Source organism: Alosa sapidissima, chromosome 5 (assembly GCF_018492685.1).
Source record: "Alosa sapidissima isolate fAloSap1 chromosome 5, fAloSap1.pri, whole genome shotgun sequence".
NCBI classification, from domain to species: Eukaryota; Metazoa; Chordata; class Actinopteri; order Clupeiformes; family Clupeidae; genus Alosa; species Alosa sapidissima.
Genome location: NC_055961.1, coordinates 4837983 through 4864063, shown reverse-complemented (window position 1 = coordinate 4864063; position 26081 = coordinate 4837983). Strand labels below are relative to the sequence as shown.

The following is a 26081-nucleotide window of genomic DNA, read 5'->3' as shown; positions in this document are numbered from 1 at the left end:
CCCCTCGGTGGCCGTTATCCCTTACTGTATATAGCAGTGGGTGTGGGGTCAGACATCAGCACATGATTTGGGGGAGTGTCTGTGTGTGTTTGTTTGTGTGTGTCAGCCTGAATCTAGGATCACAGGGAAGATGTACAGTAACATTTCATTGTAAACATGGTATAGAGAATCTTTGTAACCAATCGTTTGATTTTAGAATGTTGATATTTTGGAGATAAGAGTTATCAACATGTTGATCTCATCATAGCAACCTGCAGGTTTCTGTAATATTTGGACACAAAGTCCTCATCATATTCATCAGTCCTGTCTGGCAGGTTTGCATAACCTACTGACCTTCATTTCCCCTAGTGGGCAAAGCACTACAATACTTTAATATGATATTAAATATAATGCAAAGAAAAGTGTGGTTATGATATGTAGAACAAAAGATGATTTAAACATTAAATTCCCTTCTTTCTATCTATCTGGAGAAGAGCTGGGAGTAGCTAATACCACAAAATATCTGGGGCACATCCTAACAGATACACTGGAGGATGATGCTGACATGAGCAGACAAAGGAGAGTGCTATATGTCCAAGCCAACATGCTGGCTAGAAAATTCCATCACTGCACTACAGATGTTAAAATCAACCTGTTTCGAACTTACTGCTCCCCTCTTTACACAGCTCCTCTCTGGGTTAGATATAAGAAGGAGAGCCTGCTTAAGCTAAAAGTAGCCTATAATGACTGTCTCAGGATTCTCTTGAAGAAACCAAGAAGTACCAGGGCAAGCCAGCTGTTCTGTAGGCTGGGTTTAACTACTTTCATGGCTTTGGTGAGAAATCTCACTTTCAAGTTTATGAACAGGCTGGACCGATCCATGAATGAGCTTATTGTTCAGATAGTAGATCCAAGTCGTAGCTCTGTGAGGTACATGTCAAAAATATGGGAACACTGGTATCTGTGCCTTCATTAGCTCTATTCTTCTGTTGTTGCTGTATAGAATGTGTATATATGAATGTGTGATGTTTTATTGATCTGTGTACAGTATTGTCTTCTGTGGGCCTTGAGCCTGTAATAAAGTTTATATATATACTTGACCACTACTTGATGACTGTAAGCTGCTTCACCCAGTAATGACATGCGCCATCTAGAGGACATTTAGGTCCACTGCATCACAAACTGTTCTATTTGAGGAAGAAATGCAGTCTGTGTGAAATCACCTAAATCCAGACAAATACTCCCCAGGGGGCGTGTGAGAATACCCTGATGATGGTCCTCTACATAGATATACATAATAAAGGCTAGATGTCTTATATCGGAGTCTCTAACGCCATCAGGGCGTGTTCGTCTTCATGCAGATCTGTGCAGATCTGACTTGATGTGATGCATGCTGGGTTGAACACAATGGAGCTGAAAGATGACTGGAGGAATGAGAAGCGATGTTCACTACTTTTGATGACCAGTGTGATGGGTTACAATCAAGGAATGGGCCTCATGATATGGACCAGGTAGAGCCATGCTGTGGTGATATGGACCAGGTAGAGCCATGCTGTGGTGATATGGACCAGGTAGAGCCATGCTGTGGTGAGCTTTTGTGTGTGATGAGATGTGTTTTGGGCTCAATTCTTCATCATAGTTTCAATTCTTCATCATAGTTTCAATTCTTTATTTTAAGTCTTCATTTCAATTCATAGTTTCAATTCTTCATCATAGTTACAATTCTTCATTTCGATTCTTCATGATAGTTTCAATTCTTTATTTAAATTTTTCATTTCAATTCATCATAGTTTCAATTCTTCATCATAGTTTCAATTCTTTATTTTAATTCTTCATTTCATTTCATCATAGTTTCAATTCTTCATCATAGTTTCAATTCTTTATTTTAATTCTTCATTTCATTTCATCATAGTTTCAATTCTTCATTTCAATTCTTCATGATAGTTTGTCATCACAGACAGCAGGCTGAAGAGAGTCTAAGTGGACTAATCTGGTGTTAGATGACCTTTGACCTCCCTCTCCTTCTCCTCGCTCTTGGCCTTGGCACTGGAGGGCGATGTGTGCACATCGAAGGTCTTGTCGAAAGCGCCGTAGTCGACGCGGAAGGCCCCCTCCTCCAGCAGCATGCACGACTCGAAGCGGTGACCCCACAGAATCTCGTCCTCTGTGTAGGACGTCCGAGCCTGGCATGTCATACCTGCAGGTAAACAAGTAAACAAACAAACAAAGTTGCTTTACCTGCTTCATCTGCACTTCAGGCACATTCACAAGTACAAATGTTCTACTTTACTGTTATCAGTATGGTGTAAGCGGTCGTTACAGTCTGCAGTGCAGTACACACAGTGTTGGGAGGGTTACTTTCAAAACGTATTCCGTCACAGAATACAGAATACATGCCCAAAAATTTCATTTGTAACGTATTCCGTTACGTTACTCAATCTGAGTAACGTATTCTGAATACTTAGATTACTTACGCATTGAATTGCATTTTATAAGTGTAGGAATGCGGCCATCAAATCCTGCTTAGGCCTACTATACTTGAATTTCCCCTGGAGATCAATAAAATATCTATCTTCTATCTATCTATCTAAACAGGCCTATTCTGGTGTTCTTCTGTTCCAAATGGCTGAAGTGTTAGGCCCATATAGGAGAATGTAAAGTCAACTAAGCTACCTGATACAACTTTAAAATAGCAAGGTGACCACTAAAATTACAGCAGGCGACTAGGCTAATTAAAAAAAACAAAATAAATAGGCTACTTTAAGGGCGTAGCCAGAAATTATAATTAAGGTGTGCCTGTGAGATTTTTCGGTGGCATCAACCCACAAGTGAGGGTCGCGTATGACAGGTGGAACGCAAATGACCTGTAAATGTAAACACTATATATATATATATATATATATATATATATATATACTACTGTATATCAGGGCTCTCAAAATGAACATGATCACGTAATGACAATCAAAAACCGCACATTAAAATATGCTACTCGCAAGAATAATTTTTCAGAGGCTGCACCATATAATTGAACTAGGCTTTGTTTATTGATTAGCAAACTGTGTAACAGATTGGCCGAAGTAGCCTGAGCTATTAATAGCCTACTTGGGAAAATATCCTTTGAACAGACATCAGGAACCACGATCAGTGAGGAACAGTAGTTAGCTCCACTTACTTTACTGCTAATTTGCAGTGCAAACAGTCATTTCAGGGTCTCCCATGACACGTCCATAATGCACGCTAGCTGCGTTTTGAGGCTAGTGCAAGATGGCGGGGCTTGGATTTAAACATGGAAACAATCATAGATTGCTTTCAGGAGCTTCTGGGAAATGGAGTTGCCTTAATTTATTTAGAGAGTGAATAAACTTATGAAACAGAGAAGTATCGTCATGTAATCCATTGATTTCAACAATGTAACTGTATTCTAAATACCAACTATTTAACTTGTAACTGTATCGGAATACAGTTACTCATAATTTGTATTCTGAATACGTAACGCCGGAACATGTATTCCGTTACTCCCCAACACTGAGTACACACACACACACACACACACACACACACACATACGGCACACTCAGTGCAGTGCAGTACACACACACACACACATACGGCACACTCAGTGCAATGCAGTACACACACACACACACATACGGCACACTCAGTGCAGTGCAGTACACACACACACACACACACAGCACACTCAGTGCAGTGCAGTACACACACACACACACACACAGCACACTCAGTGCAGTGCAGTACACACACACACACACACACACAGCACACTCAGTGCAGTGCAGTACACACACACACACACACACAGAGCACACTCAGTGCAGTGCAGTACACACACACACACACACAGAGCACACTCAGTGCAGTGCAGTACACACACACACACACACAGAGCACACTCAGTGCAGTGCAGTACACACACACACACACACACACACAGCACACTCAGTGCAGTGCAGTACACACACACACACACACACAGCACACTCAGTGCAGTGCAGTACACACACACACAGCACACTCAGTGCAGTGCAGTACACACACACACAGCACACTCAGTGCAGTGCAGTACACACACACACACACACACACACAGCACACTCAGTGCAGTGCAGTACACACACACACACACACACAGCACACTCAGTGCAGTGCAGTACACACACACACACACTCAATGCAGTGCAGTACACACACACACACACAGAGCACACTCAGTGCAGTGCAGTACACACACACACACACACACACAGAGCACACTCAGTGCAGTGCAGTACACACACACACACTCAGTGCAGTGCAGTGCAGTACACACACACACACAGCACACTCAGTGCAGTGCAGTACACACACACACACACACACAGAGCACACTCAGTGCAGTGCAGTACACACACACACACACACACAGAGCACACTCAGTGCAGTGCAGTACACACACACACACACACACACAGAGCACACTCAGTGCAGTGCAGTACACACACACACACACACACACACAGCACACTCAGTGCAGTGCAGTACACACACACACACACACACAGCACACTCAGTGCAGTGCAGTACACACACACACAGCACATTCAGTGCAGTGCAGTACACACACACACAGCACACTCAGTGCAGTGCAGTACACACACACACACACACACACACAGCACACTCAGTGCAGTGCAGTACACACACACACACACACACAGCACACTCAGTGCAGTGCAGTACACACACACACACATTCAATGCAGTGCAGTACACACACACACACACAGAGCACACTCAGTGCAGTACACACACACACAGCACACTCAGTGCAGTGCAGTACACACACACACACACTCAATGCAGTGCAGTACACACACACACACACAGAGCACACTCAGTGCAGTACACACACACACAGCACACTCAGTGCAGTGCAGTACACACACACACACACATACGGCACACTCAGTGCAGTGCAGTACACACACACACACACACACACACACTCAGTGCAGTGCAGTACACACACACACACACACAGCACACTCAGTGCAGTGCAGTACACACACACACACAGCACACTCAGTGCAGTGCAGTACACACACACACACACACACACTCAGTGCAGTGCAGTACACACACACACACACACACACACTCAGTGCAGTGCAGTACACACACACACACACACACACACTCAGTGCAGTGCAGTACACACACACACACACACACTCAGTGCAGTGCAGTACACACTCAGTGCAGTGCAGTACACACACACAGAGCACACTCAGTGCAGTGCAGTACACACACACACACACACAGAGCACACTCAGTGCAGTGCAGTACACACACACACACACACACACACAGCACACTCAGTGCAGTGCAGTACACACACACACACACACACAGCACACTCAGTGCAGTGCAGTACACACACACACAGCACACTCAGTGCAGTGCAGTACACACACACACAGCACACTCAGTGCAGTGCAGTACACACACACACACACACACACACAGCACACTCAGTGCAGTGCAGTACACACACACACACACACACAGCACACTCAGTGCAGTGCAGTACACACACACACACACTCAATGCAGTGCAGTACACACACACACACACACAGAGCACACTCAGTGCAGTGCAGTACACACACACACACACACACACAGAGCACACTCAGTGCAGTGCAGTACACACACACACACTCAGTGCAGTGCAGTGCAGTACACACACACACACAGCACACTCAGTGCAGTGCAGTACACACACACACACACACACAGAGCACACTCAGTGCAGTGCAGTACACACACACACACACACACAGAGCACACTCAGTGCAGTGCAGTACACACACACACACACACAGAGCACACTCAGTGCAGTGCAGTACACACACACACACACACACACACAGCACACTCAGTGCAGTGCAGTACACACACACACACACACACAGCACACTCAGTGCAGTGCAGTACACACACACACAGCACACTCAGTGCAGTGCAGTACACACACACACAGCACACTCAGTGCAGTGCAGTACACACACACACACACACACACACAGCACACTCAGTGCAGTGCAGTACACACACACACACACACACAGCACACTCAGTGCAGTGCAGTACACACACACACACACTCAATGCAGTGCAGTACACACACACACACACAGAGCACACTCAGTGCAGTACACACACACACAGCACACTCAGTGCAGTGCAGTACACACACACACACACTCAATGCAGTGCAGTACACACACACACACACAGAGCACACTCAGTGCAGTACACACACACACAGCACACTCAGTGCAGTGCAGTACACACACACACACACATACGGCACACTCAGTGCAGTGCAGTACACACACACACACACACACACACACTCAGTGCAGTGCAGTACACACACACACACACACAGCACACTCAGTGCAGTGCAGTACACACACACACAGCACACTCAGTGCAGTGCAGTACACACACACACACACACACACTCAGTGCAGTGCAGTACACACACACACACACACACACACTCAGTGCAGTGCAGTACACACACACACACACACACACACACTCAGTGCAGTGCAGTACACACACACACACACACACTCAGTGCAGTGCAGTACACACACACACACACACAGCACACTCAGTGCAGTGCAGTACACACACACACACACACTCAGTGCAGTGCAGTACACACACACACAGCACACTCAGTGCAGTGCAGTACACACACACACACACACACAGCACACTCAGTGCAGTGCAGTACACACACACACACACTCAATGCAGTGCAGTACACACACACACACACAGAGCACACTCAGTGCAGTGCAGTACACACACACACACACACACACAGAGCACACTCAGTGCAGTGCAGTACACACACACACACTCAGTGCAGTGCAGTGCAGTACACACACACACACAGCACACTCAGTGCAGTGCAGTACACACACACACACACACACAGAGCACACTCAGTGCAGTGCAGTACACACACACACACACACACAGAGCACACTCAGTGCAGTGCAGTACACACACACACACACACACACAGAGCACACTCAGTGCAGTGCAGTACACACACACACACACACACACACAGCACACTCAGTGCAGTGCAGTACACACACACACACACACACAGCACACTCAGTGCAGTGCAGTACACACACACACAGCACATTCAGTGCAGTGCAGTACACACACACACAGCACACTCAGTGCAGTGCAGTACACACACACACACACACACACACAGCACACTCAGTGCAGTGCAGTACACACACACACACACACACAGCACACTCAGTGCAGTGCAGTACACACACACACACATTCAATGCAGTGCAGTACACACACACACACACAGAGCACACTCAGTGCAGTACACACACACACAGCACACTCAGTGCAGTGCAGTACACACACACACACACTCAATGCAGTGCAGTACACACACACACACACAGAGCACACTCAGTGCAGTACACACACACACAGCACACTCAGTGCAGTGCAGTACACACACACACACACATACGGCACACTCAGTGCAGTGCAGTACACACACACACACACACACACACACTCAGTGCAGTGCAGTACACACACACACACACACAGCACACTCAGTGCAGTGCAGTACACACACACACACAGCACACTCAGTGCAGTGCAGTACACACACACACACACACACACTCAGTGCAGTGCAGTACACACACACACACACACACACACTCAGTGCAGTGCAGTACACACACACACACACACACACACTCAGTGCAGTGCAGTACACACACACACACACACACTCAGTGCAGTGCAGTACACACTCAGTGCAGTGCAGTACACACACACAGAGCACACTCAGTGCAGTGCAGTACACACACACACACACACAGAGCACACTCAGTGCAGTGCAGTACACACACACACACACACACACACAGCACACTCAGTGCAGTGCAGTACACACACACACACACACACAGCACACTCAGTGCAGTGCAGTACACACACACACAGCACACTCAGTGCAGTGCAGTACACACACACACAGCACACTCAGTGCAGTGCAGTACACACACACACACACACACACACAGCACACTCAGTGCAGTGCAGTACACACACACACACACACACAGCACACTCAGTGCAGTGCAGTACACACACACACACACTCAATGCAGTGCAGTACACACACACACACACACAGAGCACACTCAGTGCAGTGCAGTACACACACACACACACACACACAGAGCACACTCAGTGCAGTGCAGTACACACACACACACTCAGTGCAGTGCAGTGCAGTACACACACACACACAGCACACTCAGTGCAGTGCAGTACACACACACACACACACACAGAGCACACTCAGTGCAGTGCAGTACACACACACACACACACACAGAGCACACTCAGTGCAGTGCAGTACACACACACACACACACAGAGCACACTCAGTGCAGTGCAGTACACACACACACACACACACACACAGCACACTCAGTGCAGTGCAGTACACACACACACACACACACAGCACACTCAGTGCAGTGCAGTACACACACACACAGCACACTCAGTGCAGTGCAGTACACACACACACAGCACACTCAGTGCAGTGCAGTACACACACACACACACACACACACAGCACACTCAGTGCAGTGCAGTACACACACACACACACACACAGCACACTCAGTGCAGTGCAGTACACACACACACACACTCAATGCAGTGCAGTACACACACACACACACAGAGCACACTCAGTGCAGTACACACACACACAGCACACTCAGTGCAGTGCAGTACACACACACACACACTCAATGCAGTGCAGTACACACACACACACACAGAGCACACTCAGTGCAGTACACACACACACAGCACACTCAGTGCAGTGCAGTACACACACACACACACATACGGCACACTCAGTGCAGTGCAGTACACACACACACACACACACACACACTCAGTGCAGTGCAGTACACACACACACACACACAGCACACTCAGTGCAGTGCAGTACACACACACACAGCACACTCAGTGCAGTGCAGTACACACACACACACACACACACTCAGTGCAGTGCAGTACACACACACACACACACACACACTCAGTGCAGTGCAGTACACACACACACACACACACACACACTCAGTGCAGTGCAGTACACACACACACACACACACTCAGTGCAGTGCAGTACACACACACACACACACAGCACACTCAGTGCAGTGCAGTACACACACACACACACACTCAGTGCAGTGCAGTACACACACACACAGCACACTCAGTGCAGTGCAGTACACACACACACACACACAGCACACTCAGTGCAGTGCAGTACACACACACACACAGCACACTCAGTGCAGTGCAGTACACACACACACACAGCACACTCAGTGCAGTACACACACACACACACACAGAGCACACTCAGTGCAGTGCAGTACACACACACACACACACACACACACTCAGTGCAGTGCAGTACACACACACACACAGCACACTCAGTGCAGTGCAGTACACACACACACACACATACGGCACACTCAGTGCAGTGCAGTACACACACACACACACACACACACACTCAGTGCAGTGCAGTACACACACACACAGCACACTCAGTGCAGTGCAGTACACACACACACACACACAGCACACTCAGTGCAGTGCAGTACACACACACACACAGCACACTCAGTGCAGTGCAGTACACACACACACACAGAGCACACTCAGTGCAGTGCAGTACACACACACACAGCACACTCAGTGCAGTGCAGTACACACACACACACACATACGGCACACTCAGTGCAGTGCAGTACACACACACACACACACACACACACTCAGTGCAGTGCAGTACACACACACACAGCACACTCAGTGCAGTGCAGTACACACACACACACACACAGCACACTCAGTGCAGTGCAGTACACACACACACACAGCACACTCAGTGCAGTGCAGTACACACACACACACAGCACACTCAGTGCAGTGCAGTACACACACACACACACAGCACACTCAGTGCAGTGCAGTACACACACACACAGCACACTCAGTGCAGTGCAGTACACACACACACACACACAGCACACTCAGTGCAGTGCAGTACACACACACACACACACTCAGTGCAGTGCAGTACACACACACACACACACACTCAGTGCAGTGCAGTACACACACACACACACACACACACACAGCACACTCAGTGCAGTACACACACACACACACACAGCACACTCAGTGCAGTACACACACACACACACACAGCACACTCAGTGCAGTACACACACACACACACAGCACACTCAGTGCAGTACACACACACACACACACACAGCACACTCAGTGCAGTACACACACACACACACACACACACAGCACACTCAGTGCAGTGCAGTACACACACACACACACACAGCACACTCAGTGCAGTGCAGTGCAGTACACACTCAGTGCAGTGCAGTACACACACACAGTGCAGTGCAGTGCAGTACACACTCAGTGCAGTGCAGTACACACTCAGTGCAGTGCAGTGCAGTGCAGTACACACTCAGTGCAGTGCAGTACACACTCAGTGCAGTACACACACACACTCAGTGCAGTGCAGTACACACACACACACACACACTCAGTGCAGTGCAGTACACACACACACACACACACACACAGCACACTCAGTGCAGTACACACACACACACACACAGCACACTCAGTGCAGTACACACACACACACACAGCACACTCAGTGCAGTACACACACACACACACACAGCACACTCAGTGCAGTACACACACACACACACACACACACACACACACTCAGTGCAGTGCAGTACACACACACACACACACAGCACACTCAGTGCAGTGCAGTGCAGTACACACTCAGTGCAGTGCAGTACACACACACAGTGCAGTGCAGTGCAGTACACACTCAGTGCAGTGCAGTACACACTCAGTGCAGTGCAGTGCAGTGCAGTACACACTCAGTGCAGTGCAGTACACACTCAGTGCAGTACACACACACACTCAGTGCAGTGCAGTACACACACACACACACACACTCAGTGCAGTGCAGTACACACACACACACACACACACACAGCACACTCAGTGCAGTACACACACACACACACACACACTCAGTGCAGTGCAGTACACACACACAGCACACTCAATGCAGTGCAGTACACACACACACACACTCAATGCAGTGCAGTACACACACACACACACTCAATGCAGTGCAGTACACACACACACACACTCAATGCAGTGCAGTACACACACACAGCACACTCAATGCAGTGCAGTACACACACACACACACTCAATGCAGTGCAGTACACACACACACACACTCAATGCAGGCCTGGTTCTATGCAAATAAGAAAGACAGCTGGAAGCTTAGGAGGTGAAGTGCCGCGGTTTCAGCCAGTGAGTGTGTGTGTGTGTCTCCAGGGACAGTAAGAGTACTGTGTGTGTGTGTATCAGGGCAGTGAGAGGGCTGTGTGTGTGTGTGTGTCTATGTGTCTGTGTGTGTGTCTGTGTGCACATGTGCGTGTTAGGGCAGTGAGTGCGCTCTGTGTTTGTGTGTGTGTGTGTGTGTGTGTGTCAGGGCAGTGAGTGCGCTCTGTGTGTGTGTGTGTGTGTGTATTGACCCGAGGCCTCCACGATGCCTTCAAGGATGACGATGATCTCGAAGCGCTCCCTCCTGAGCGACTCGCCCCCCACGTCCCAGAAGGGGCTGCTGTTGTTGATCACGTGCGTGATGGTCTGTGGCTCGACCAGCAGCAGACGATCTCCACCCGTGTCATACCTGCACACAACCACAGGTTACAATACAGGTGTGTCTTACCTGCACACAACCACAGGTTATAATACAGGTGTGTCTTACCTGCACACAACCACAGGTTATAATACAGGTGTGTCTTACCTGCACACAACCACAGGTTACAATACAGGTGTGTCATACTGTACCTGGACCCAACCACAGGTTACAATACAGGTGTGTCATATCTGCACGCAACCACAGGTTACAATACAGGTGTGTCATACCTGCACACAACCACAGGTTACAATACAGGTGTGTCTTACCTGCACACAACCACAGGTTATAATACAGGTGTGTCTTACCTGCACACAACCACAGGTTATAATACAGGTGTGCACTGGCGCCTTAATGCAGGGGCTTACCTGGGCTTCAGCCCAGGGGCCTCGACCAATGAGGGGCCTCCTAATAATAATAATGATAATCAATAATAATAAACGCCGTGTCCGTATTCGCGGCGTCAGTCATAGCCTACTCTGGAGCTATAGCCTAATTGAGCACATCGCACTGCTCTACAATGACATCCATGCAGAGGCCCCCTTTGTCTTCTCTTCTAAAGTGTAACAAAATGTAACAAAACTTAATAAATTCCAATGGGTGTGTAGATGAGCTACAGGAGAGGCTGAAACTGAATGAAAAACTTACAAACTCTGGAGATAACGTGGGTTGGATTGAAGCAACGATAAACGAATGACGTGGATTCCAATAACTGTCCATGAAAACAGAAGGCATAGCTGGTAAATATCGTAGCAAATAGCCTGGCAAATTTCACTTGTCTCACTGGAGTGAACGCAGAACATGGGCTGTTGCGCAAAGAAATGAATTAGTGATCAGCATCTCCCTTCACCAAAAGCTAAGTTTGTGCTAACCCATTTGCACAAATAATAGCCTATTTTATGTTTTCTCCATTGTTAACGTGAGATATGTCTCCATGTAGGGTACGTAGTGATAATGCATAAGGTAGCCAATGTTCACGTCACATGAGCCAGCTGCTTGTTCTGTAGGCTAAACGTATTTATGTCCCTCCCAAGCTGCGTTAAAATGGTGTGTTAAGTGGACAGAATTTCTAAAAACCTCCTGGGGAACACCCCGACACGACAAACACATGCACTTTTGAAAAGCTTGAAACGTCCATTTGTGTAGCCTAACGCATCTTTTAACTTAGCCAGCCAGTGTTGTAAGAGTTCAACGCTTGTTTTCGTGCAGTAGGCTAGCCTTTTTGATAAGCAATGTCAGGGTAGGCTGACGTGATTAAGGAGGGCTTTCTGTTCCTGTTTATGTAAAGGTTTTACATAGGCTCAATAATGATAGGCTACACTGCATGTTATAGGCTATATTAACCAAAAGCGCACGTTAAATAGGCGGGTCAGATCACGGGCCGGGTATCATTTAATCATAATTAATTTTTGCGGTTGGGGGGGGGGGGGGGGGGGGGGGGCTTAAAAACATATAGCCCAGGGGCCTCAGGTGGTATTAAGGCGCCCCTGCAGGTGTGTCATACCTGCACACAACCACAGGTTACAATACAAGTGTATCTTACCTGCACACAACCACAGGTTATAATACAGGTCTGTCATACTGTACCTGGACCCAACCACAGGTTACAATACAGGTGTGTCATACCTGCATGCAACCACAGGTTACAATACAGGTGTGTCATACTGTACCTGCACACAACCGCAGGTTACAATACAGGTGTGTCTTACCTGCACACAACCACAGGTTACTATACAGGTGTCATACCTGCACACAACCAGGGTTCTGTTAAAGTTTGTAACGTTATTGAAACGTATCAATTAATTTCAGATTTGTGCAGTAGGATAGGGCTGGCAAGGGCACATAGGGCTGGCAAAAAAAGAATGTAGGCTAACTGAGAAAACATTAGAGAACCCTTTTGCAATTATGTAAGCACATGATGTAATCTGAAAACTGCTACCCTGAGTAAAAAAAAACAATGCAAGGTAACACTTTATTTTAATGTGTCGCTGTTACATTGTACCTACCTAATTAGGTACAGTGGTACAACCTGTGTAACAACATGTACTATCAGGTACTACTTGCATTATGTATTTGTGGGTACCTACATATAGTTGTTACATTGTAATACTGAGTGCTTTTACAAAACTATGCCAATTTGCCTAAATTTTCATCAGAGGCAAAGAGCTGACCTGAGACCTGCTGGATGGGGTAAATCTGGTCATGATAGATTTGATATACAAACCATTCTTAGCTCCAGTCAAGGCCTCATTGTCTTCAGTGTACATGTAACAGCTGTGCTGCTACAACCTTGTTACTCTTTGATACAGTGGAATAAACCTATTAAGTGTACCAGTTAATTACTTACATGTACATATGACATGTATGTTGTGTCTTCGATGTCTTGGAACAGGTCTACTAATTCACTACATAGTATCAAAGAGTAATAAATGTGTACCAACACAGTTGATACATGTACTACAGTATGTAGGGTAATGGCAGACATGTTCCAAGACACCAATGACACAACACAATATGTACTGTACATGTAAGTACTTAACTGGTACACTTCATTTTAATGGGTTTGTGCCACTGTATCAAAGAGTAATACATGTGTACCAACACAGTTGATACATGTGCTACGTAGGGTAATGGCAGACATGTTCCAAGACACCAATGACACAACATACATGTAAGTACTTAACTGGTACACTTCATTTTAATGGGTTTATGCCACTGTATCAAAGAGCAATAAGTGTGTACCAACACAGTTGATATATGTACTATGTAGTGAATTAGTAGACCTGTTCCAAGACATACACAACATACATGTCATATGTACATGTAAGTAATTAACTGGTACACTTACAGTAATAGGTTTATTCCACTGTATCAAAGAGTAACAAGGTTGTAGCAGCACAGCTGTTACATGTACACTGAAGACAATGAGGCTTTAACCGGAGCTAAGAATGGTTTGTATATCAAATCTATCATGACCAGATTTACCCCATCCAGCAGGTCTCAGGTCAGCTATTTGCCTCTGATGAAAATGTAGGCAAATTGGCAAAGTTTTGTAAAAGCACTCAGTATTACAATGTAACAACTATATGTAGGTACCCACAAATACATAATGCAAGTACAATAATAGTACCTGATAGTACATGTTGTTACACAGGTTGTACCACTGTACCTAATTAGCTAGGTACACTGTAACAGCGACACATTAAAATAAAGTGTTACCCAATGCAAACTAGAAACGTAATGCCAGAGGAATTACAATAGTGGATGGAAAGCTGCTGGCTTAATGTTAGTGGGGAGATTCCTGAAAAAAAAAACCTTAATCTTTGAGTTCATACAAACCCTCGTACCAAAAAACCTTGTGTGTCAAGGCGTGTTTTTGACCTTGACATTTGACCTTTGACCTCCAACATCAATTCACTTCATCTTTGAGTCCATACAAACACTCATACCAAATTTCAGGCATGTATGTAAAGGCATTCTTGAGATATCGCACTCAGAGTAGTCATGGACTTGACCTTTGACCTGCAACATCAACTCACGTCATTGTAAGGAGTCCTATGTTTCTATACTGATCAAACTCCTGATCATGTGAACTGTTGATTAATTACCCTACCACATGATAGTATGACCTCATGGTGGGCCCATTGTCACATATTGCTGCTACAACAACTTTTGATTATATCTCTAACCTTTGCCATTTTCACAGGAGAAACTAACTAGGAAGCAGGAAATGTAATTAATGTGTACATTGTCATGTCTTGATTAATGCACTCTCACTACAACAATGGTCTCAAGTCTCATCAAAGTACTTCTCATGTGACCCAAAATCAGCTGACCTCCAACCATGTGATCCCAAATCAGCTGACCTCCAAGAATTCTAGTTTTCTAGAATTTCTTTAGATATCCCTCAAAGTTTAAGATGTGCCAGGGGGAACGGCTAGGATTAGTCCCTAGGGCCGTGGGGCTAAATCAGAGAAAGTAGGCATGCTACCAGGAGAACTGGCCATCGTATTGTACTGTGGTGGGTCACTGATTTTATTAGTAGTCTGGAATTAGACAGCTAACCTTAGCACACCCTGAACCCTCTGTAGCTTCGGTAAGATGTTCTGTCCAGATGAGTATAGTGGTCCAGGCCAGCACTATAGCCTCTGACCAACTTTCACACTAGGATCATTACTCAGTAAATGGCGCCTCCCGAATTAGTCGGCCGAGGAGGGCCTCGCACACTATTCTTGGGGAAGTTCAGTCTAATTAAATAGTTAGAAGGCATTCTTGTAACAGTATCGTGGGTAGGCCTACATCGGCCTACTATGGATAGTAATATTACTTTGACCGAAACTTCTCCATATCTATCTTTTTAACATTTTTAATCCCCTATTTTTCAAAAAGTATAAACTTTTCAAAAAATCTGAGATGATAACTCTCTTGTCCAATTCCAGACCTACACAACAGTTATTTCAACATGTCTGTAAGTTAAGCGGTTAGAGCCGCATTCATTTTTTAAAAGGTAAAAAGAAAAGGTTATAAGAAAAAGAAGAAGAAGAAGAAGCCAGGGGATTTCATGACATCCACTATAATGATCTCAGCTGGTACTCTGTCTATAATGGAGTAGAATGGAAAAGTGTCTCCAAACTTGACTGGTAGTGTCAGTGGCGTCGTTAGACCTGGGCATTCGAGGCTATAGCCCTGGATGTCTTAGGAATAGCCTCGGATCTCTGTGCCTCAAAAAAAATAATAATGAAAATCGCCCCAGAGATTTTTATGAGGTTCCAACCGAACGCCAGCAGCCACAACTGCAACAACTGCAACATTGTTACTAACGCTGACCTGGCGTTCCTTATGGAGTTGTAATAATTTGTTGCAAATCGGTGTTCTATTCTTCCCATCTCTGTCGAACTGATATTACCAGAGCCCGTCTACAGTTTAATAGCCTACTATTGCAGCGTATAGTTAGTTAATGTTTTTGTAGTTGTATGTTAGTTCGTTTTTTAGGGGGAAAAAACTGTCAACGCAAGTAGGGGTTGAGAGTGAGACATGGTCTCCCCCAACCCCTGATACTTCCATCAGCTCAGGTTTGTGAAAAAAACAGCCAGCACTAGCTTTGAATTAATGGTCTGTGTTACCAGCTAGTAGCCAGCCTTTGTACCTCGCTAGCTTTAAGAAACTTCATTTGGATAACTAAAGAGATAAACTTACTTACGTATCCTACCGGCTCTGTGGGATCGAATCACATTCTTTATAAGCAGTACATATATGTGTGTGTGTGTGTGTGTGTGTGTCTGAATGCACGTGTGTGTGTACCCCAGGTTAATTTCCGACTGCTCCAGTGGTATGAATTCCCCTTCCTTGGTCTGGCGTGACTTGATGAGCTTGGCGCGGATCTTGGCGTCCACCATGTGGCTCTCTCGCAGGTCGCCGATGCGGAAGAGCAGGCAGAGCTTCTCGTCGCGCTCGGAGATGACGCAGTGCTTGCTGAAGATGAGCGTCTGCGCTCGCTGCTGCGGCCGCGAGATCTTCACGAACATGCAGCCCACCATGAGCGCGTCGATGATGGACCCCAGGATGGACTGCAGCATGATGAGCAGCACCCCCTCCCAGCAGTGCGCCGACACCTGCCGGCTGCCGTAGCCAATCGTGCGCTGGCTCTCCACCGACAGCAGCAGCGCCGACAGGAAGCCGTCCACGTTCTCGAAGCAGGCTGGCCAGTCGGGGTCGCCGGCGTGAGCCACGTCGCCCCGGAGCCAGGCGTCCAGGAGGTAGACGAGTCCGAACGCCAGCCAGGTGCTGAGGTAGCAGGCGGTGAAGACGCACAGGAACCAGCGGTACTTGAGGTCCACCAGCGTGGTGAAGATGTCCGACAGGAAGCGGCTCTTGTCCTTGATGGGCCCCAGGTTCACGCGGCACTTCCCGTCCTTGGTCACGTAGCGCTGTCGCTTCATCCCCATGACGACGGCGCTCTCGTCGCCGAGCAGCTTGCAGCGCTGATTCCGCTGGATGTGTTTGGTGGCAGGGTTCGCTGGGCCGTTCCGGTCGCCGTTCCGGTCAGAGCCGAGCACACTGGCCTGCCAGCGGGAGCTGAAGCGCTTGAGGTGTCGGCCGGGGAGCGTGCGCAGGGCTTTGCTCAGATCGTCCGGCGCCGCAGCATCCTGGACAGCAGGAGGAGGGGCGGTTTGGGGGGCCGGGGGGGACGGAATGACGGGTGGACTGGGAAGAGCCGGAGTGTTTGGAAAACTGGGAATGGCTGGCTGTGAGGAGCTGGCCCTTTGGGAGAGGATGGGAATGTTGTGGGAGTTTAGCGCTGCTACCGCCACTGCTGCAGCCTTCATCCCCACCTGAACACACAGCAAAGGGACACATTAGTACAATGTATACAATGTTACAAGTTGGTAAGCTAGTTATTAGCCGTAGTGGGTAGTGGTAGTTGATATTGTTTTCATTACGGCTGTCTGTTTAATTGCGCTTAGACTGGCCTTGGTGTCGTGAGTTTTTAGAGGGGGTGGTTTTCCGCGTGATCAATTAGGACTAGCACTTTAAAGTGGTTATTGTGCTGGAGTGTCAGCGGAGGCGTCAGCGCTCGTGTGCAGCCGTCCTCGTGTGAAGACTTACTCGTGTCAAGACGAATCGAGTCTACCTGCGACGAGTCCACCGAACAAGGACACAAGCAAGGCGCCTCTCAGATAAGTTTCACTCTTGTCTCACCTTGTCTTGTTATCTGATAATCCTTCTAATAATGTGCCTTCAACATACTGTATCCCTGTACCCGGTCAGGTTAATAAGCGTACTGGTGTTGAAAGGCAACCATCAGTTCAGCAGGCTTGTCCTACTTTTTCTGTAGGGTTGTGGAATTGCCAATCTGCAGTGAATAAAGCGGACTTCATTCCTGCTCTGGCCGCACAGTTTTAGCTTCAATTGCTTGCGCTTACAGAGACGTGGATTAGGCCAGAGAATACTGCCACACCTGCAGCGTTGTCGACCAATTATGCTTTTTCGCATACCAGTCGTTAGAGGAGGCGGGACAGGCTTTCGCGTCTCTGATGATTGGAGGTTTACACAGTTGCTGCCTGCTCAGGTCCACAACTCGTTTGAATATCATGCCATCATGATAACTGAACCATACAAATTATACTTGGTGGTTATTTATCGCCCTCCAGGACAACTTGGGAACTTTGTGAACGAGTTGGACATTCTACTGTCTGCTATTCCAATGGATGCATGCCCATTATTAATCCTTGGCGATTTTAATATTCATTTGGATAACTCGTCTTCAATTGACTTCCTGTCCTTACTCTCCTCATTTAATATCACAAGTGTCCACAGTCCTCACACATGTATTCACAGGGCTGGTAAAGATCTTGATTTAATTCTGGTATGTAACTGTAATACAGACAACGTTTTGGTTAATCCGTTACATGTATCGGATCATCACTTTATCAGATTCTCTGTGCGTCTCCTGGATAACGCAGCACCTCCTCCTCCGACAATTTCGTTCCGGCGTAACCTCAGATGCCTCTCAAGCGACCATTTTGCAACATTAGTAACATCTGCTTTACCTACTCCTAGCTCATTCTTGGCACTTGAGATTAATGACGCTACAGAGACTCTCTGCTCTACACTGGCATCTTGTCTGAATGCAGCATGTCCTCTTTCCTCAAGACCTACTCGTTCTAAACCTCGTCATCCATGACTGACGGACAGTATAGTGGACAGTAAATGGCGTAAATCCAGAGATGGAAATGATCTTAGTAACTACCAGTCTTTGCTGTCATCTTTTTCATCCACTGTTACACTTGCAAAAAAGGCATTCTATCAAAGCAAGATTGAGAGCGCCACTGACAGTAGAAAACTTTTTCTACTTTCAAATCTCTTCTCAATCCTCCACCACCACCATCAACTACTTCACTGTCAGCAGATGACTTTGCAACATTTTTCACTGAAAAAGTTGCTAAAATAAGTGCTCAGTTTGATGCACCTATAAGGAGGGCTTTGCCTTGTGTTAGTATGACAGCATCATTGGACTTTCTCTCCTCTTGATGAGGAAGCAGTCTCTCAATTGCTTCAGCGAAGTCGTCCAACAACATGCTCACTGGATCCTGTCCCGTCCACTCTTCTACAGTCTATCTCACCCGCTGTTCTACCAGCAGTCACACGTGTATTTAATGCTTCACTCAGTTCTGGAATAGTTCCTTATTCTTTTAAACAGGCTAGGGTTAGCTAAGTTTGTGACTTTCTTCATCAGAATAATCTACTAGACCCTATGCAGTCTGGTTTCAAGATTGGTCATTCTACTGAAACTGCTCTTCTGTCTGTGACTGAAGCATTGAGAGTAGCTAAGTCCTCTGCTCAGTCATCAGTATTAATTCTACTAGATTTATCTGCAGCCTTTGATACTGTTAACCATGACATTCTCCTTTCTATACTATCTGAACTGGGAATTTCTGGAAAAGCTCTTGACTGGTTTGAATCTTACCTTAAAGGGCGTTCTTTCAACGTGTCTTGGCAAGGACAGGTATCTAAGTCTCATGACCTCACCACAGGTGTGCCTCAGGGATCAGTATTAGGACCCTTGCTTTTCTCTATTTACACCACTTCCTTAGGTGATACCATTCGCTCCCATGGATTTGACTATCACTGTTATGCAGACGACACTCAACTTTACCTGTCTTTCCCACCTGATGACTCTAGTGTTTCCCACCGGATTTCTGCATGCCTTAAGGATATTTCAGCCTGGATGAAAGATCGGCACCTTCATCTTAATCTCTCAAAAACAGAGTTTTTGGTGTTTCCAGCTAAAACAGCTATTCCCCAACAGATTAACATCCAGCTTGACTCAACTTCACTGACCCCAACTAGATCGGCACGTAACTTGGGCGTTGTAATTGATGACCGACTTAACATCTCTGAGCATGTAGCTTCTATTGCAAAATCATGTTGGTTTATGCTTTACAATATTAGGAAGATCAGACCTTATCTGACACAAGATTCCACACAACTTCTTGTTCAGACCATGGTCATCTCTAAGCTGGACTATTGTAATTCACTATTAGCTGGCTTACCCGCTTGTGTAATAAGATCATTACAGCTGATTCAGAATGCTGGAGCACGCCTGGTCTTCAATCAGCCTAAGAGGACACATGTAACTCCTCTCCTAGTTACTCTCCATTGGCTCCCTATAGTAGCCAGAATTAAATTTAAATCTCTCACTTTGGCCTATAGGACACTGACTGGATCTGCTCCTACTTACATCCCCAACCGCCCACTGCGGTCTTCTGATGAGCGTCTGTTTAGTCGACCAGTCATAAAAACTAGGTCTAATTCCAGACTCTATTCCTCAGTGGTTCCATGTTGGTGGAATGAGTTGCCCAGTGCTCTCCGTTCCTGTGGTAGTTTTGGGTCGTTTAAGAGGGGTCTAAAGACATTCCTATTCAACATGTACTTAGTTGTTTAATCGCTTATGTGTTATGGTTTGTATAATATTGTTTTATTTTCATTAGGCTGTAAATTAATTTGACATTATTGTTTATTATTGATATTCTCCTTAATGTACTCTTAGCATGTCATTGTTTTTATATTATTTATTGAATGGATATTATTGTTTTATTATTGATTTCCCCTCATTTTAATTTCTTATTTTTATTAGGCTATTGATTGAATTGATATTATTGTTTATTATAACTATTCTCCTTATTATATTTGACCAACATTCTAATCTGTTCCCTGTTCAATTTTAAATATTATTATGTTGTTTTGTATTTATGTGTTGCTTTGGACAAAGGCGTCTGCTAAATCCATAACCATATATATATGATATACACACACCACAATCTTCTTGAATTTCCCCTTGGGGATCAATAAAGTATCTATCTATCTATCTATCTACACTAGAATATCCCTTGTACCATTTATTAGTCACACACACATACACACCACAATCTACTGTACACACTTCAGGATGTCACACACACATCCACACCCCACAGGTGTGAGATCCACACCCCACAGGATATCAGTCATATTAAAACCACACACACCATGACCCATACACTGTGTAAAGAACCCTGAGAAAAAGTATGGAAGCCAGAGAGATAAAACTCCATCAGACCTTCCATAGCAACAGATGCATCTATGATGGAGTTGGACTGGTTCATATTGGCATGCTCTGATGGAGTTGGACTGGTTCATATTGGCATGCTCTGATGGAGCGGGACTGGTTCATATTGGCATGCTCTGATGGAGCGGGACTGGTTCATATTGGCATGCTCTGATGGAGCGGGACTGGTTCATATTGGCATGCTCTGATGGAGTTGGACTGGTTCATATTGGCATGCTCTGAATGAGGTCAGGGGCCACAGTGACTTGTTCAGGCCAAAATGGTGGCTGCACTACAACAGCACCATCTAGTGTTGACAGGAAAGCAACCGAGTCAAGTTTGTATTTACAAGGTCTTGCACCATAGATATATATATATATAGAATGGCTAGATGTCTCATGGCGGAGTCTCCAACATCACCGGCGGCCATCTTGTCACAGACAAGCTATCTGGTGGGCTCTGTGGTACCTGATGGCTCTTCTTCTACTAAAGGCAGAACAATGCCCCCAGGCTATAACAATGACACCTACCTGTCATTACAGTGCACCATTGAAACACAATGTTGAGTTAGCGAGCTGACTGTGGCAAGATGGCCGCGAGGTGCGGACGAGACATCTAGCCATTCTATGAGCGTGTCTCATTTCAGGGGCTACATGGTTCTAAGGCCAGATTCGTAGACCGGTTGCGTCATAGTAGCGCGACTAGTGCTGTCCCATTTCGTGGGCTCCTTCGAATTCGGCCGACAAATCCACCCTTCTTTTCCCCGAAACGGAGTGTGCATCGGGTGTATGCTTCGCGGCCTACCTGGTCCCCCAAGATTCGATACGTTTATGACGTTTCATTCAAGACATGGCGAGACAGTCGGCAGAGCCTATGTAAACATTTAATAAACGGTTTAATAACATTTAAAATGATCGGGTTTTAATGTGATCTATGGTTAAGCTATGTAGCCGATTTCCGTATCAAACCTAAATTTAGAACCACTTTCTAAATAAATCTGTTCAAACATTTCAAATTGAAATGATTTATCAACAAGTCATATTAATGCTCAGATATGATCACTGGTCAGTAGTCTATTAGGCCTACTATATTTTCCACGACGGCTACTAGAAGACCGTTAAACAACACGTTTAAAGACTAGTTGGCATTTTGCATAAAGGCTATAATTAGTTCAAGGGAGGATTACATCCACCAAAGGTTTATTAAAGCGTCTGTTTGTGACATCTATCTTACGGACGGATAATAACAAATTAATTTGATAAATTATTAATTTGTCCATTAGCAAAGCAGCAAATACAATTTCATCAGTTCAAATTGAACTAATGTGTTTGAACCAAGCCTAAAGTCTGATTACTAACATTGTAAATGTGCATTAAGAAAATAGCCTACTATATCGATCTATTTTATGTGGCAAAGGCATGTGTTCATGATGCTTTGTGCATGATCGAGATAATGAAAGACATCTAGCACACAGCACAACAAGAGATGAAAACCTCTGCTAAATGGATGCTCATCAGAACCACAAAGATATTTGTCAACGTTGCAGTTGGAAAACTTATCGGTCTACAAGCCAGGTCAGTTAACAAGTAAGATGAAGTGCAATATGATGCATTCAATCAGATATGTCTGCAAATGACCATAGCTACAGTCACCACCATAAGTTACTCAACCGATCACAGCTGTCTGGCTATAGGCTACGTTATCCTGCCGTCCTAGCCAGGCTACCTTGACTGTTGATATTCCCTCCTAAGTTCTTGAAATTAGCCTACATGACAGCAATCAAAGAAAGAAATGACGCTGCCCATGCCCACCTACCACTTTAATGTTTGGTTTTAACCAGGCTAGAAAGAAAAGGCCAAGGCTACTCACATGAATATGCTCCAACTCCCTTTGAAATCGCCATCTCTTGAAAAGTAAAGCGACACTTGTGTGATTGCTTTTTAGCCGGTGGGTGAACAAATTATTTAAAATTGGAGATGGACGAGGCAGGCAAAGGCTATATGGGCATGTGCCCTCCTATCACATTTTTGACTAGTCTTATAATAAATTAATATTGACAGATGCCGCAATTAATTCCTTGATAACGTTTCCTTTGCACTGTAGCCTGAATGTTGTTCTTAGGATAAGTGTCTGCTAAATTAATCAATGTAAACATGCTAAATGATAGGGAAAGGAGCAGCAGCTAAAAAAAAAACTCAATCCTTTTAGTTTGGAAGGACTTGCATAATTGTATATCTTTTTAATAATTCAAATAGATTGATAATTGCTCTCACTCAGTTAGCCTAGTTCATATTATTGTAACCTATACATAAAACGTAACACGTTGATCTGAAAGGATGCTTTTCACGAACAGTTAGAAAGATCAGTAGGCCTATGCCTACTCAGGCGAATGACGTAACAGATCCGTTCTTTTAGGCTAGACCGTCCCATTTAAAAAAACGTTGGTCCAGCCAGGTCCGGTCTATGCGGTCACAGAAGACCAGTGCTAGGTAGCACGAATGCTCCGAAGCATCCGGTCCCTGAAATGAGACACGCCCTATATATATCTATGTCTTGCACTGCCTAGATGTCTGTGATTGTGAGAATTACAGATGTGTGTGTGTGTGTGTGTGTACCTTCTTTGAGTAGGGTGTGTATCTGGTCTTCACAGGTGTTGGGCGGGGCAGGTATGCCAACAGGTGTTTGGCCGTGAGAGCCTGAGCAGGCGGGATGGAGTTCCTCCTGGGGTCCAATCGCGTTGGAGAACCATGCTGCTGGCCAATCAGAGCAGGAGAACTCTTCCGCTGTCCAAGAAAGCCAGGAGAACTACACTGCTGCCGAATCAAAACTGGACACCGATGCCGCTGTCCAATCAAAACTTGAGAAGCGCCCTGCTGTCCAGTCAGAAGAGAGGATTGGACCTGCTGTCCATTCAAAAGAGAGGATTGGACCTGCTGTCCATTCAGAAGAGAGGATTGGACCTGCTGGTCAGTCAGAAGAGAGGATTGGTCCTGCTGTCCACTCAGAAGAGAGGGTTGGACCTGCTGGTCAGTCAGAAGAGAGGATTGGTCCTGCTGTCCACTCAGAAGAGAGGGTTGGACCTGCTGTCCATTCAGGAGAGAGGATTGGTCCTGCTGGTCAGCAGGTTCCTGAGATACCATTCTGCTACAGCTGACTGTGGAGGCCATCACAGCGCTTATCTGCCTGACACACAAACAAACAAATAAATAAATAAACAAACAAAAACAGTCCCAGAAAACCTAGCACATGAAGACAGCTGATTTGTGTAATGTTATGAGGCAAAGAGGGAGAGAGAGAGAGATGTTTCTCTAAGTTTGTTTTGTGTGGACATATCACAAACAGACTATCTTAATGATGTACAGGATCTGTGTGTGTGTGTGTATGTGCATGTGTGTGTAAGAGAGTTTGCTGTGATATCAGTGGGAATTGGGTTGCTTCTTAAACTAAGCTTTTGCATAATCCTGCGATCTCATTTGTAAAAAAAAAAAAAAAAACAGTTAGCTAGACCCTTGTCTTTCTCTGTGTGTGTGTGTGTGTGTGTGTGTGTGTGTGTGTGTGTGTGTGTGTGTGTGTGTGTCGGGGGGTGGGGGGGTGGGTGGCTTCTTCACCCCTCCCCCTGCTGTTCAGGACGCTGTTTCAGTGTGTGTGTGTGTGTGTGTGTGTATGTTTCAGTGTTTGACTGCTCATCCACCATCTTGTGTGCTGATGTCATCTTTCATCTCTGACTGGAGTGTCCCCTTCAAAGCTTTCTGAGCCCATAAATATATATAATACATATCTCTGTTTTCCTCTCCTCCTCTTTTATTGTGTCTCTTCTCTCTCTCTTTCTCTCTTCTTCTCTCTCTCTTTCTCTCTTCTCTCTCTCTCTCTCTCTCTCTCTCTCTCTCTTCTTCTCTCTTCCTCTCTTCCCCTCTCTGAACATCTCTAATATTGTCCTCTCTCTCTCTCTCCATCCTCCTCTCATTCTGATGTGTGGGGCATTGCTGTCATTTCCCCGTGCAGGGCTCAAGGCATAATCCTAAGATCTTCATCATACAGCATGTAACTTTA

The 26081-nt window shown here is 45.8% G+C and overlaps 1 protein-coding gene across 1 annotated transcript; it reads right to left on the bottom strand.

Moving 5' to 3' along the window:
• Positions 1–1929: 1929 nt before the first annotated feature.
• On the bottom strand, positions 1930–24681 carry LOC121709067 (G protein-activated inward rectifier potassium channel 3-like). The gene is made up of 4 exons (XM_042092126.1): positions 24647–24681; positions 17246–18276; positions 11778–11935; positions 1930–2176 (listed from the first exon to the last, which is right to left on the bottom strand). Exons 2-4 carry the CDS (start codon positions 18268–18270, stop codon positions 1965–1967), a joined length of 1395 nt encoding a protein of 464 aa, XP_041948060.1. The 5' UTR covers positions 18271–18276; positions 24647–24681; the 3' UTR covers positions 1930–1964.
• Positions 24682–26081: the final 1400 nt, after the last annotated feature.

What these genes read in the sequence shown, in the direction of transcription:
- LOC121709067 (XM_042092126.1), bottom strand. Translation starts at nt 18,270, where the DNA reads ATGAAGGCTGCAGCAGTGGCGGTAGCAGCGCTAAACTCCCACAACATT. An exon ending in CAGTCGGAAATTAACCTGGG is followed by an intron (nt 11,936 to 17,245) that starts GTACACACACAC and finishes GGTTGTGTGCAG; the next exon opens with GTATGACACGGGTGGAGATC. An exon ending in AGGCATCGTGGAGGCCTCGG is followed by an intron (nt 2,177 to 11,777) that starts GTCAATACACAC and finishes GTTTACCTGCAG; the next exon opens with GTATGACATGCCAGGCTCGG.